Here is a 15,239-nt window from a genome sequence, read left to right as displayed (position 1 = left end):
GCGACCACATTGTCCGTCCTATCACAGAGAAGACGACTGCGACACAGCAGACCACACAGGACTCTCCAACAGCGGCGGAAAGTCCACTTCGGGATGTGGTTTTTCAGCCTGGCACTTCTGAGTACAGACCTTTCACCTGAACCACTGAAGTTCAAAGGCTTCAAAAATCAGCCTGTCGCTCTGTTCTGAAGTCCAAAGCAATCACCAATAGTTTTGAAAACAAACCAAAAATCTTTATTTACAAAAGAGCATTTGAACCGTCTCTTACACATTGGCTAATGACACATGGACAGCAACAGTGTCTCTGGAGCATTTCCGACACAGATCTTAAACACAGTGAGGCATACGCCTCCGAGTTCCACGGCTCACCGAAGAGAAATGCTGCTGTAGCTTTGCTGTCATTACGATTCTATGCTGTGGTCATTTCAGGTAGGCTGACTACCAGATGTGGTCACATAACCATCGGCTGTGGGTTTCCAAGCAGCAAGGGAGCCAGTCTGAGCAAAGCACGGACTGGAATCTTCAGCTGTCTAAACCTGAAGAGGAGCTCAGCAAAGTTTGTACTCCCTGAAGAGACAGAGATGCAGGAGGTTACGTCACTGCACAGCCTCAGCCACACAGTCTTCCCAAAGAGCACAGCATATGTGTGAGCCAGGCGTTCTTTCTTCGAGACAGAAGTCCCCAGTGGCAATCCCTGAATTTTTAATTTCCTAAAATACTAAGAATTTAAACTTACCCATACTGTACTTTAGAGATTCAACCACTGTGGGAACTTTTCTATGCACATTAAATTTAATTAGCCTCAATTACAATTAAGTGATTCTGAAAACTGATTCTAATACTCAATTTCTGATCTGTGAGTTCCATCTTCTACCAAAAATAAAATAAAAGAGGCAAACAAACAAAAACAAAAAACCACCACAGACTGAAGACTGAGAGTTGACCTAATGCCTGTGACTCTTGGTCCCACAGATATTGCATATGACTCACTGGGAGTGAGGCCTGGGCATCTGGGGTTTTGAGAGCTACACAGATGATTCTGTTATACTTCTAAGATCTTAACCTGATGGAAGTATGGGACATCACCAAAGAAGTCTTTAAGCTTCATTACCACGCTCCTATAATCCCAACAGTGCAGGTTATATACACTTTTCGATTTCTCTGCATTTTGGGATTCTTCCCTGCCCCATTTGGTACTGTTTACTTTCTTATCTGAAGAACAGGGTGGGGAGCAATAAAATAAAACACGAGGGGAAAAGGAAGGGAAGAATCTTGCACAGCCAGAAGCCAGGGAGAGGCAGCTATTTGACTTGTAGAAAATACCAGCACCAAAGAGGAATGCTAAGGCAGTTGGAGGCAGCACTAATCTAACTAATTCCTAGCCTATGGCTACATTAGCATGGCAGCTTGAGGGCCTGTCAATGCAGCTGCTATTATTGCTATTTTCCTTGAGACAGGGTCCTGTGGGCCAAGGTCAGCCCTGGACTCACAGTACAGCCAAGGATGACCTTGAACTGCTTCCCCTCCAGAAAATTCCCTGCCACCCAAGGGCTTAAGTTGCGGGTGTGTACACCACATACTAAATTCCACTAACTTGAGTGCTGGGTACTTCTGTGTTCTTGAGATACTAAGTTTTAATCTGAGTACAGTTAATTTTCAAGAAAACATACATGCAGTTATGATCACAGATCACAACTTGTGTTGATCCTTTGATACCTGTTAGGTGTGACCACATCTCTAATTCAGAGGCAATTTATTTCCTATGACTGAGGCTATACCCTCCCAAATTCTATTAAGAATTAGCTGTGGGACGGGCACCACCAGTCTACACTGGTAAATTGTCTTATCCATTGGTAAGCTCTTCCCTCCAGGAAATTCCTTTACCTGCAACTTCTTGGCCAGTGACTCTTCTGAAGCCCCGCCTTCTGGCATTTTCCGAAGGCTCTCTCCTCTCTGAAGCCCCGCCCTCTGCCACTCCCCAGCCCTCACCTATCTTGCAAACTCTAGCTCCCTAGGCTTCTCTGTATCCTCACCTCCTTCACACAACACAAGGTCCTTAAGGTTCCCTTTCCCCAACACAGCTGAGAACCTCTCAAACAATCTAGTCAGCAAGGATAACATCAAGCCATTACTTTATGTATTTGTCTTTCTGTATTTGTTTCCATAGAAGAGGCCACAAAATACAAGCAATTCCTCATGGCCATAATTAGAAGTCTGTTTATAGTGTCTGAGGCTTCCTAAATTCCATAAATGAGTACTGGCATTAAGCTAAAAGTGATTAAACACTATCCAAACAACCTTTCCTTCTCAAAAATATTTTTCATCCTCAAAATATCAATTTAAGCATGCCATAAATACATCAGACAAACTCAGAGCCTGTTTCCATATTCCAAATAACACTTTAGTCAACTTTTTATACTTCTTAATGTAAAAATTGTAAAGATACAGAAAATTAAGTACCTGTAGCTTTAAAGTTTTAGGGTAATAGAAATTGTGATTACATACAACTTTTAAAAACTAGGAAACCTTAAAAAGTTCTAAGAAAAATAAAGTAACTTCTGTAAATATAGCTCAGGTTGAGTGTTTGACAGCCATGCCCAAGACCCTGAGTTCAATCCATATAACTTAAATACATATACAGATTTCATTCATTATAACAGAATAACATACACATTTAGTTTATAGTCCTACTCTGAAAAACACTTTTTTTTTAAGAAATAAAAGTATATGACTTGTTCTACTTTCAGAAAGCATCCTCAGCAGACGCAAGCAAGACGGAAGACGAGTGCCCCGCTAGAGAGGAGCCCACAGGAGGCCCAACTAGAAACTGGGGGGGGGGGGGTCACGGTGCCATTACCTTCCAGTCCCAGAGGCGGCAAGTGTCGTGGTGCTGGCACAGAGTGGTAGACCAGGAAGCAGGCCAGCATGTTTAGCTGAGATCTGTCAACAGGCTGCCCGCTGAGGTAGGCGTGCACAGCCGCATCCCCTCCAGCTGTGAGAAGACACAGGAGTTAAATGGACCAAGAACAGAGATGAGAAAATGGGAAGGATTATTTTTATTACTCTTTCAAAAGTGCATACTTAGCCCTTGTCACAAACCAGACAGTGCTGCACTGGTACAGAGGTTAGAGTGGCCTGATACTACCCAGTTTAGAGTGCTGAGGAGGTGAGAAAATATACACAAATACACGAGATTAGTGGTAACACACACCCACTGTCACTTCTTTTCCTCCAGTATAATATTCAAGGAGAATGACTTAAGGCCAGGATAGACTCTATTTACTCTTGGTTGGAAATGATCAAATTCCAATGCCTATCAGAGAGCCTTGGAAACACAGTCTGACACAGACTGGAGTTTCTGGTGTGGTAGGTCTGGAGCACAGGTACAAAAACGTGTGTAACCAAGATGCAGCCATTCAGTGAAGACATTCTCTGCAACAAGGAGGGGTGGACTGAGGAATGGGATGAGATGGTCAATGCCACATTTGCTTCTGGGACAGGAATGACTCTATCTTCATGCCAAGGTTCCTAAAAGCAACTCCTTTGTCTCTCTGAGCATCATGAAAAACTGGAAAGTAGTAATTGCTGGCTGTACAATATGAGGAGATAAAGTGACCACAGAGAAGGAAGCAAATGGAACTTTAGGGGTAAAAGTTGAAGCCCCAGCAATTACGGAACCTCTTAAACCTGTCTTATCTGTGTGTTTCTAGTAATACTGGCTTACTGCTAACTTCATTATTTAAGCCAAATTCAGTTCAGTCTTCTGTTACAGGCATAAGACAGATATTTGAACCAAAAAGAAAATTTGAGAAAACAAATAAGAGACCTAAAGATGCTTGGAAAACTGAATTCACCAAGTACCCTAAAGAGCAACAAGACCAACCAGGTACTATGCTAAGAATGGGCTGACACTTTACACTCCTCCGAGAATTTGGTAAGCCTTAATGGTATACTTCCCAATAACAAAGGCTCTCTTACATGTGTTGAAATACCCAATTTAATGGAAAGAAAACACTGACACCTATTCTATAGCATTTTCACACACACACACACACACACACACACACACACACACACACACACACACAAATGGTGATTCTAATGCCTATCAGAAACATTTCAAAGCTACACAGAAGCATCTGGTAAATGGAAGGACAGTGCTCACACAGCTGCTTTCTTCATTCACTCCCCACAAGCTGCTCTACAGTCTGTTTGTCAGAAGCTATTTCCCAGCAGGACAGCTTAAATAAGAAAGCAGAGTTACTACTAGGACTAGGGTTTGTATTATGCAAAGCAAGTCACTGTCAGCTATTTGCTAGGAAGAGCTGAATGAAAAGAAAGGGATATAAAAATCCAGGAACTAACTGCAGTCAGCTTTAGGTACAAGTAATATATCAACTGCATTCCCACAGTGACATCACTTCTGAGAGTTATGAGTAACTTCACAGTTTCCTTCTTTCTGAAGTTAGCACTTCTCCTGGCTGAGTCATGGCCACCAGATCTCACTGACTCATTCCATAAGCCCATTCCTAAAGCAGGTAAATGTATTTTTAAAAGACTTAACCAGGATTTAACTCATCAAACCATAGATTATGCTTAGGTTTACCTTGTTTGCCAATGGGAACTGTTAGAATAGAGAAGCCTCAGTCGAGTGTGCCCTAAAAGCACAAGGGCACTGTGTCACCATACCTTGCAGCCACTCATCCAGGGTGGCATCAACAGTGCACTTCACCACAGGCAGGAACTCAGAGTTCATAAAGAGACCTCGCTTAGGGTCCTGCTGCCTCTCCTGGTGGCTTCGGGAACTGAAAAACTCTAAAATTAACTTTATCTGCCAAAGATCAGATGTATCTGACATGTCTCTCTTTCTAAGACTTCTTATAGCCTGTGTGAGGAAACAGAAAGAACGGTTTGTTTAATGAAATGGTAGGATGTTGTAATCATGTTATTTTCAGTGTTGCATTCTAGGGTATGCTTAAAATAATGCTGACAAGATCAGCAAAAGGCTATGGTGAACCACGGGGTGTTAAAATGCAGCTGACCAAAATAAGAAGCCTTCCCTAGTGTGGCTCCACTTTCTTTAACACGAAGGCAACTTCCAAGTAAAAGGAACAAAGGTCAAGGTCATTCAGCAGTTCTGAATATGGAAGATCCACTGGTGTATAAATCTCTGGGGAAGAGGTCGAGTACAATGTCAACAGGATCAGACAGGAATCCCAGTGGGGCAGAGGGCTAACTATTGATCTTAAGAATTACCTATAAAGGTACCAAGGCCACCACCAGAGGAGACATCCATCCATGCAACTGACAGAGATGGCCCCACACCGCAGCAGCCTTCTGGGCCTGTGCTTCTGCTGGAGTGTGGAGCACTACTCTGCGTATGACAACTTTCATGCCGGGGGATTATCTCCTGCCTAAATGCTTTTCTACTCAGCTATCCAGCAGATCATTTTGACTATCAAAGACTATTTCTTGCCGGGCGGTGGTGGCGCACGCCTTTAATCCCAGCACTCGGGAGGCAGAGGCAGGCGGATCTCTGAGTTCGAGGCCAGCCTGGTCTACAAGAGCTAGTTCCAGGACAGGTTCTAGAAACTACAGGGAAACCCTGTCTCGAAAAACCAAAAAAAAAAAAAAAGACTATTTCTTTGGCATGAGACAGAGTCCCAGCTGCTAATCTATAAACTCTTCATATTTACTGAGGATTTTTAAAACTATAGGTTCTGGATGTTGCACCACCCTCTCCCACCCTAATTCAACTAAGTGGGTATAGAACAGGATTTGAAGATCTGTATTTTAAGATTCCCCAGATACATTTTAGCCAGGTTAGAAAACTATTGGCTTAGCTTAATTGCAAATTTGGGTCTGAAAAACTATGAGATGTGAGAAAGCTGTATCAACAACTCTGATGAGAGGCTGATGCTTCAGGAAAGCTCCCAGGCATTATGTTCTACATGCCCCTATTAGGCACTTACAAACCATCACCCTAAATCACCAATTCCTGGTTCTCAAACTTCCCGCAGCCTTGGCCAAGGAGGTGGGATTTCATATTCAAGCAATCACTGGAGCACATATGGCTCACCTACTGTTCATTTTGTGGCCTTCCTATGAAGAAGTATTCCAGAAAGGAGTCAACAGATGGCACAGGAACACTAGAGCAAAAGAGGAAACGATCTCTTCCTCCCCACATCAGAAGGAGACAGAAAGGGACATGGAACTCCTAAGAGAAAGGCAGCCTTCCAGAGAGCACTCCTGCTAGCACCAGCCCAGCCTCTGTACGTTAGATAGAGCTGTCAACTGGGAACGGTTCCCTGCTAAGATGGCTAAAAGCAAGCAAGAAACTAAAAACTGAATACATAGGAACTTCCCACACTATTAAGTAGGTCTTTGGAAATACAGGATCAATCACATCAGAACACAAACAACTTTGGAACCATACCTGATCCATTGCTATGTAGGCAGGCAACATCTCTGGGGTTTCCTGAGTAACACACTCGTAGAGTACTGAAGAAAAGAGGTCCAGAATCTCCTGTTTCTATGGGGAAAAAGCACTTTTTAGCACATCAAAGAATGTTCCAAAATCAACTCAAGAAACAACTGTGGAGCAGTTACAATGCCTATTCTGCAGCTCCGTGGTAAACAGTGAAAACCAGTTACTCTATAAAAAGTCATATTCCATGCAGTGTTATAACAGCAGCCAAAACCCAGAAAAGGAAGGCGAGAAAACGGCATGTGATCTGATCATGGTCGATCTAGGGTTTAAAAAAATGCTGTGAGAACACAGCAGAGATAAGCCTTCAGTCGGCTGGGAGTGGTGGGATACACATAGGAGCATGGACCAACAAAGAGGCAAGGATAAACAGCATACAGGTAAGTGTAACGAGGTCTCAGAATCAAATCCAGAAGTGGAGGCTGGAGAGAGGAAGGAGTGGTGGTTGCAAAGGAAGGCACAGGCTTTATCAGAGCTGTCTCCCTAGCCTCGAATGCACACCCTAGTCCTTACTAGCTGTGTGAACCTGGGTGTGTGATCGCTCAAGTAAGCAGTCTCCTCATCTATAAATCCAAATGATGGATATACCTGTGCACTTGGAGGGGTGGGAGGGAGATGGGAAAGAGGAAAGCATGGGAGAAGAGGAGAGAGGGAAAACTGGTTGGTATGTAAAATAAATGAAAATAAGTTATTTAAATAAATATAAAAAAAAGAACTGTGAGGTGAGGGGAAAGTCCTCGCATAGTGTGCACTGTGTACTGAGGATGCAGCTCCTTTGCTCAGCACTCAGAGTGATGTCGTACGGCAGCATCTAAACATCTTTCTTTAGAAGGAAGAAGCCACATCTTAGGGAGGCTGAACATTCTTCCCGAGACCACATACAATTTCAGACAACAGGCTTCAACCAGAATTACCCCACTGCTCCCTACACACTCTTCCCTATCTAAACAATTTGTTGAACAAAGGTCACTAGACACCTTTGAAATTCTGAAGAGAATAGCTGTGTGAAAAACAGAAAGAAGTGTTAATATACAAAGAGACAAAACCACTAAAAATTTACAAAATCAAGAATGGTGCTAAAACACTGACAACAAATTCTTTCAAGAATGGACACAAGAAGCATCACCCATCAAGGCTAATACCTTAGAAATTATGACCTTTTTCTCCTATTTGGGTAGAAAGGTACTAAATTTAATTGTTTTTGTGACCATCTATATTTCCCAAGCAAAAACATGTGACAACATGAAGGATATCATCAATCTCAAAGGCAGATATGAATATTACAGGTGTCTTTGGTTGTCTATTGATGAACTAATAAAAGTCTTGCCCTGAGACCCAGCAAACCATATAATACTTACTTGACCCATGCTCACAGTTGGTTTGCAGAAATATTCAGCAAATGACAGAAGCGCTGGATCAGAAGTGAATGATGAAACTGTTTCTGGCTAAAAAAGAAAAACAAACATTTAAGGGAGGGAGATAACCAACTGCTACTCCCCTTCCTGCTCACTCTAAGAACTCCACCACCTCTTTTCATACAATGCTCCACAGGGCAAAACAAGCTAGAGCTTTGTCACCTCCTCTGTTAGGAAGCTGCTTCAAGAAGCTTTTGCATAAGCTAATATGAAGTGCTGATCTACCAACACACCAATAATAAACATGTCTTCTTTCTTATAAACTGCCCACAAAAGGCTTTCCTCCTTCCCTCCCTCCATGTCTAACTAAAGTCTGCTTAAAAGTACAAGCACTTAGAGGCTCACAGAGACTGAACAACAACCAGCTTTGCATATACAGGACAGTTGAGTAGCTTGGCTCTTGTAGGACTCTGAACAGCGGGAGCAGAGGCTGTCTCTGACTCTCTTGCTGGCTTTTGGGAACACATTTCTCATAATGGGTCGCCTTGTCCAGACTTAATATGAGGAGAAGTGCTTAGTCTTATTGCAACTTGATATGCCATGTTTGTTGACATCCATAAGAGGCCTGCCCTTTCCTGAACAGAAAGGGAGGAGGAATGGATTGGGGGGGACAGGGAGAGAAGGGGTTGAGGGAAGGGACTGGGAGGAGAGGAGAAAGGGGAAACTGTAGCTGGGATGTAAAATAGATAGACAGATAAACAGATGAGAGAGAGAGAGAGAGAGACAGAGAGAGAGAGAGAGAGAGAGAGAGACAGAGACAGAGACAGAGACAGAGAGATAGAGTTCAAGTAGTAGGGAAGAGTAAGGAAAGAGGAGTCTCACTCACCAGAAGCCGCCACAAAAGGATAGTTACTACAATCCTTCACTTAAGAGGCCCTCAGAAGAACTAGACTCACACAGACAAAAAGGCTAAAGGGGCTGCTGCCTGGGCTAGCAAAAGAGCTAATATTGATAGGGATAGCTTAGGTTTGCAAGTTGTAATTCTTCTAATGATGGCTACATGTCAACATTGTATCTGCTATTGTTTAGAAACAGTTCCCATTTAAAAGTAACTAAGGCACTAATTTTTATGTTGTGCATTTTACTACAATAAAATAGTAGGAAAAAACCTCAGTATACCACTTAATATTCATGACTAAAAATGGAGTATTTCCGATTGAGGTTCCTATTTTATTTTTAAACTCGTAGCAGGCAGGAGACTGAGCTTTCTTTTAATTTCTATATCCTTTCAATATTAAAAAGTAAGTTATGACATCTATTTTCCCTATAAATTGAAATAGCTTTTCATATAGGTGTGAAGTTTTTTAAAAAATGTGCTAATTTAAGCTAAAAAACAAAACAAAACCAAACAACAACAACAACAAAACCACACAGACCAACTCTTCAAAATATTCCAGAGACAATATTTGATTGTTGCCAACAACAACACACTGACATCAAAACTGGAAGAGTTTATAGCTTTACAACCGGTAACTATGAGAAAGGCTAAATGTCAACTGACTGATCTCAGATGAGATATTAAGTTAAACTACAGTAATCTGTTACCTCCTAACTTGGATAAGAAAAGCTGTTTTGTGCCTAGTCCTGAGCTGCTGAACTGACACATGCTTGCTATATGAGCCCCAAGTACTCTGAGGACCCTCAGCAAACATCTGCCCATGAAATGGTTAAAAAATAAGATTAAATTAATTCCCAAGTTTAATGCTGGATTACAGAACACACTTCTAATGATGGAAAAGAATTCTAGAACATAAAATATATACTGACCCCTCCACAGTACTGAATTTTAACTCATACTTTTAACTATTTCTTCATTTTAAATACTACTGTACTGGTAATGAGGACTATGAAATAATAAATTAAAAATCAAGATTCATGCTGCATCATTTCATTTTCATCAAGATTAAAGAAACAAATGATGGCTTAAAAATGGATTCCCCTACCCAATGGAATATAGCCAAGCATGGTGGTATATGCCTATAATCCCAGCACTCAGGAGACTAGGGCAAGGGAATCACAATGTGAGGTCAAGGCTAGGGTTATAGTTCATGGCAAAACATAATTTAGCATGTATAAAGCCATGATTCAGCCTCCAGAGATAAAGAGTAAAGGGAAGCCAGGGAGAGGTGGTGCCAACCTGGTCAACATACTGAAACACTGTCAAAAGAAAGGAAGAAGGGGGTGCAGGTGGGGGCAGGGGGATAACAAGTGTTAACAAGCAAATTTCTTTCTCTACTTGAGGGTCTAGCAAGTAAAATAATTAAACCAAACATAGCTTATAGTGTGGAAGTTTATTATATGCAGCACTAAATCAAGTCTTACATAGAGTATTAGCAGGATGTTCCTATTTCATTATAAGTGTCACATAAGGAAGCAATGGAAATCATGGCCGATTAAGTCTTACAATCTACAGCAATAAAAGAAGACACTAAGTGAAACGCAACACTACCTTGAAAGTCCGGGCATCCGAGTTCCTGTTAGAAACAGTCTGCGCTAACAAACTCTGCCACCCCATTGGATCTTCTTTGTAGGACAGCTGGCCTGCCCTGAGCTTTACATACAAAACTCCATCCTTAGAAAGAATGGACCTGGGGCGGGGAGAGAAAAAGATGACTTTACAGGTGGTATTAATGGTCGTTCTCTGCTGAAGCTAGCTTTTTCTAGTCCACTTTCAAAGGTGAGGACGTCTTTTCCAGTCTCTGGCAGGATTATTCACTATGTACAAAATGAATGAGTGCATGTAAGTGGGGCTGCAGCTCCACTGCTCTGTGGGACTGGCATTCGTGGGATTTTACCTGCTCAAGACTGAGCTTCTCGGGATCTTAGCTAAAATTGCGGTTCCTGTGTCCCTTGCAATATGCCTGAGACATAGCAAATACTAAAGATGTAGTATCTTCAGTAGAAAGAAAATACTAAGTAATCTAAGACCAAACAAATAGAAATTAGCTACTGCAGAATAAGACGACACAATTGGGACAAAACTATGAAACTTTTACGTGCTTTTCAAAACTTTTATGAATTTAAACAAATTACACACTTCCCAAGGTATAAAATGCTAAAATAATTACTTGCATATAATTTATTTTCCTTTTGTTAATTGTAACAAGACAATAGCTAAAGGGAGCAAGAGAAGACATCCGACAAGCATCAGTAGGTATAAAAAGTCCCCTTTAAACCAAATCGTGCTGTACCCACAGAAACCCCATGACTGTCTAAAGTAAGTAAAATAACATGTTCTAGTTTTTCAATGAACATATGCGAACATTATAGTTTGACTCTTGAATTAACACTTTTACATTCTAAAACAAATCTTACCTCAAAGATACAGAGCACACTGTTCAATACACCCTATATGCTGTCTTGGATGAGATCAAAAAATGACAAACAGTTCTCAGACCCTAATCTAGAATCTCACCTCCCTGAAGACTTCTATGCACTGCCAGAAAGGCAGACGTGAGAATCAGCATACTTACTTCAAGTGCTGGTCTCCCTTGCTTAAATCTATGAGCAGTTCCCAGTATCTTGGTCCTTTAACCTTCATCTGCAAGGACAAATGTAAACACAGTCATTCAAAGCTGGCAAACCGAACATGCTTCTTAGAGGAAATAGTGACTTCGCTGCAGTGAGCCACCTTTAGGTTAACAAGATCCAGTTGCTTACAAAAAGGATGTGAACCATGTTCTGAAAAGACACAGACTATTAGTAAAGACCACTAAGATAAGACCTCCTCTATCCTTCATAAAAATTCCTCCTGCTGTTGCTGCTTTCTTAAATAGAGAGAAGGGGACACCTTTACTGCTATGCAATTGTTTTAATTTACCCCAGACAGACCACCAAGTCATGCCAACTCACCTGCTTTAACAAATGAAGTTCTGGAAGAAGGGTTGGAGCCATCAGTTCTTCTTTGGTCTGTTCATACCACTGAGTGCCCTTTACAAAGATAAAACACAACTAGCATTGGCCAAATGGTCACTCTGTGCCTTCCCCTTGCTCATGGCCTGAACTTTACTATGAAACAACACAACCTCTCTGTAGTAGTTTGAAAGAAAATAGCCCCCAAAGGGAACGGCACTATTAGGAGGTGCGCCTTGGAGAAAGTATGTCATCGTGAGGGTGGGCTTTGAAAGTCTCCTTTGCTCAAGCTATACTCAGTGTGACAAACAGTTCACTTCCTGTTGCCTGCAGATCAAGAACTCTCAGCAGCACCACATCCACTGCCATGTCCTGCCATGATAACAGACTAATCCTCTGGAACTGCAAGCCACCCCAATTAAATGTTTTCCTTTATAAGAACTGCAGTGGTCATTGTGTCTTCACAGCAATAGAAACCCAACACCCTCTGACAGTCTTTTTGCTTGGCAGTGCTACACTAAGCCCATGATGGCCTGGTGCATGCCAAGCAAGCATTCTAGGGCTGATCTACAGCTACAGCCTTAATACTCAAATCTTGAAAGACTCAAGCCTAAATTCTATTATGAAGCATTCATCACCATCAACACCTTCACTGGGCAGCAAACCTGACGGGCTGTGCTACGAAGCCATGGGTTTAAACACGTGTTGAAAATAAGTGTCGTTTCTCAGCCTAGTTTCCACTGTGACAATTGCTCCAAACTCTTCAACAGGATAAGAACACTCCAGCTTGCCACATACCCCTCCAATTACCACACTGTTATCACTGCATCCATGCCCGGCCATTCATTCCCTTCAGGAATATGACATCATCACCTCACTTTCACATTTCAAAGTGTAGCACATTTTGACAAACAGAAGTATTTAATAATTTGGTACCGACTACATGGTCTGTAATCTGTGTGTGCATGCCAATGAAAGATCATTGAAATACACAATTTAGGGATTTCAAATGTTCAGCAAAATCAAACTAAGAATCATTCTTACCCAAATGACTGCAGAACAATTTAATTAGCCACATAAAGTTAACAGGAACACTTCCCAGTGATCAGCTGTAAGGACAAAAGAACAGCTGATGATGCCAAAAACTACACCCAAACGTGAGAGTGAGCCTGCATGGCCTGGCAGTGAACAGCAACTTGGGAAGCTTTGTTTTTTGTGACTGTTCAACTTACTATCATCACCTTTTGCTAAAATGTTTTAAAGTAACCTGGCCTACAGAGATGACAGGGACAGTTACCTTGTAAGTAACTTCTATAAGGGCATAGCAGGGTGTGTTTGTATCCACATCCACAGGGACCAGAAGCCTTGGTTCTGCAGCTAACACATAGAGGTGCCGGAGGGCCTGGAGATGATACCTGTGCACAGAAAACAGAGAAGTGACCATCGCTGCTGCTGACAGACTAAAAGAGCTGGGGTGACAAATACCTTCCTATCCAGAATCTGAAATGAAGATGGAAAACTGAATTAAAGGCACAGAGAAATTCTAGTTTAATTTTTTTTTTTTATTACACTTGTGTGTATGCCCATCTGATACCTGTATGCAGAGCTCAGAGGACAACTAAAGGAGTTAGTCTCTCCTTTTACCATGAGGGTATAGGGGATTAAACCCAGGTCATCAGGCTTGGTGGCAAGCACCTTTATCTACTGAGCCATCTTGCAGGCCCCAAGGCACACAGAGAAATTCTAAGAAACTTTTTATGCAATCTTTAGTCCAAGAATTCTTGGTCTGAGTTCACAGGTGAAAAAAAAGTTTAACAAGGAACGTCTTAACAAGAAAATATTTATTAATGGAGCCTGAACAATTGACTAAAAACAACAGTTCCATTCAACCATTCCTGGCTTCTCTACACAAGACATCCTTGTCACCTATCTCAGGGACATGCTGTAGTTTTTTTCTTCAGGATTGGTAGGGAAGGAAGGACACCAGTCAATTCTCAGAGAGCAAAGCTCTCTTGTCTACATCCTTGCATACAAACAATCACACAACTCACTGACATACACAGTAAAACACTGAGGGGTGTGAGTGGCAACATGTGTGTATATCTGTTTTTGAATTTTCACATTAAAAATTTTAACTTTACAATTTACATTTTAGAATCCAAACACAAATGCTTAATTCTTAGATACCATTATTAAAGAGTAATGAAATAAGATTACAATTTTAAAAAGAAGATAAAACGAGGCTGAAGAGATGACTCAGTGGGGTGGTAAAGTGCACGTGGCTTAAGTGTGAAGGCTTGTGTTAGTTCCCCAGAACTAACATCCTGGTGCGGAGGCATACACCTGCGACTACTCAGTGCTAGGAAAGTGAAGACAGTGGATCCTGGGAGTCTGGGGCTTGATGGCCAGCCAGTCAAGCTCTATAGTCAGTAAGAACCTGATGTAGGTGTGTCTTCTATCTATCTGTTGATTTCATTGATTAATAAAAAAAAACTGCCTTGGCCCATTTGATAGGCTGGCCCTTAGGTGGGTGGAGTAGACAGAACAGAATGCTGGGAAGTTAGTCAGACCGCCATGCCTCTCCTCTCTGGGACAGATGCGATGAAGCCAGCCACCAGGTCAGACATGCTGAATCTTTCCCGGTAAGACACCACTCGTGGTGTTACACAGATTATTAGATATGGGTTAGTCAAGATGTGAGTAAGAGGCTGAAACTAATGGGCCAGGCAGTGTTTAAATGAATACAGTTTGTGTGTTGTTATTTCGGGATATAAGCTAACCAGGTGGCCGGGAGCCAGGCGGTAGGAACGCAGCCTGCAGCTCCTCACTACAGAATGGCGCCCAACATGGGGCTCGAACCCACGACCCTGAGATTAAGAGTCTCATGCTCTACCGACTGAAGAGTTACTATCTCAAAAAGTAAAATGGAGAGTGACAGATGAAGATAATACCCAAGGTCAATCTTTGGCCTCCACATACACATATAGGACACACACAAAACTAGCGACTTAAAAACAGAAACAAAATGCCGGGCCGTGGTGGCGAATGCCTTTAATCCCAGCACTGGGAAGCAGAGACAAGTTGATCTCTGTGAGTTAGAGGCCAGCCTGGTCTACAAGAGCTAGTTCCAGGACAGCCAGGGCTGTTACACAGAGAAATCCTGTCTCAAAAACAAGAAAAAAAAAGGAGCTATTTTCTTTCCTAATGTACAAAAGAGGTCCCTTATCCTGAACACTTTCCTGGAGAAGAACGTGCTAGTCATTCTTGGGCTTTACATGCTCTCTAAATGCTCTGCACTGCTTGCTTTATAGGACTTCTGGGGCTATTGCTTCCTGTCACTTCTAAATTGTTTTATTTCTATAAGTCTCGATTTTTGTCTTTTTGATGCCATTTACAAAAAACTTCTCAGCTATCATATTAAAGAAGGAATTCACATTGCCACTAAATCAAATTAAGTTTCTTTTCTTGGAATTAAATAATCTTAA

General features: G+C 41.8%; 1 protein-coding gene across 1 annotated transcript in view; it reads right to left on the bottom strand.

The window, feature by feature from the left end:
• Positions 1 to 211: 211 nt before the first annotated feature.
• The window catches only part of Anapc1 (anaphase promoting complex subunit 1), a 77,281-nt gene continuing 62,253 nt past the window's right edge, over positions 212 to 15,239 (bottom strand). Inside the window, 9 exon segments of the mRNA XM_042055054.1 lie at positions 212 to 567; positions 2,858 to 2,992; positions 4,690 to 4,885; positions 6,437 to 6,532; positions 7,846 to 7,932; positions 10,352 to 10,490; positions 11,376 to 11,443; positions 11,755 to 11,832; positions 13,052 to 13,169. Of these exon segments, the coding sequence (XP_041910988.1) occupies positions 452 to 567; positions 2,858 to 2,992; positions 4,690 to 4,885; positions 6,437 to 6,532; positions 7,846 to 7,932; positions 10,352 to 10,490; positions 11,376 to 11,443; positions 11,755 to 11,832; positions 13,052 to 13,169 (1,033 nt within the window). The 3' untranslated portion in view covers positions 212 to 451.

Source organism: Arvicola amphibius, chromosome 5, assembly GCF_903992535.2.
Source record: "Arvicola amphibius chromosome 5, mArvAmp1.2, whole genome shotgun sequence".
Classification (NCBI taxonomy): Eukaryota; Metazoa; Chordata; class Mammalia; order Rodentia; family Cricetidae; genus Arvicola; species Arvicola amphibius.
This window is presented reverse-complemented; position numbering and strand designations above follow the sequence as displayed.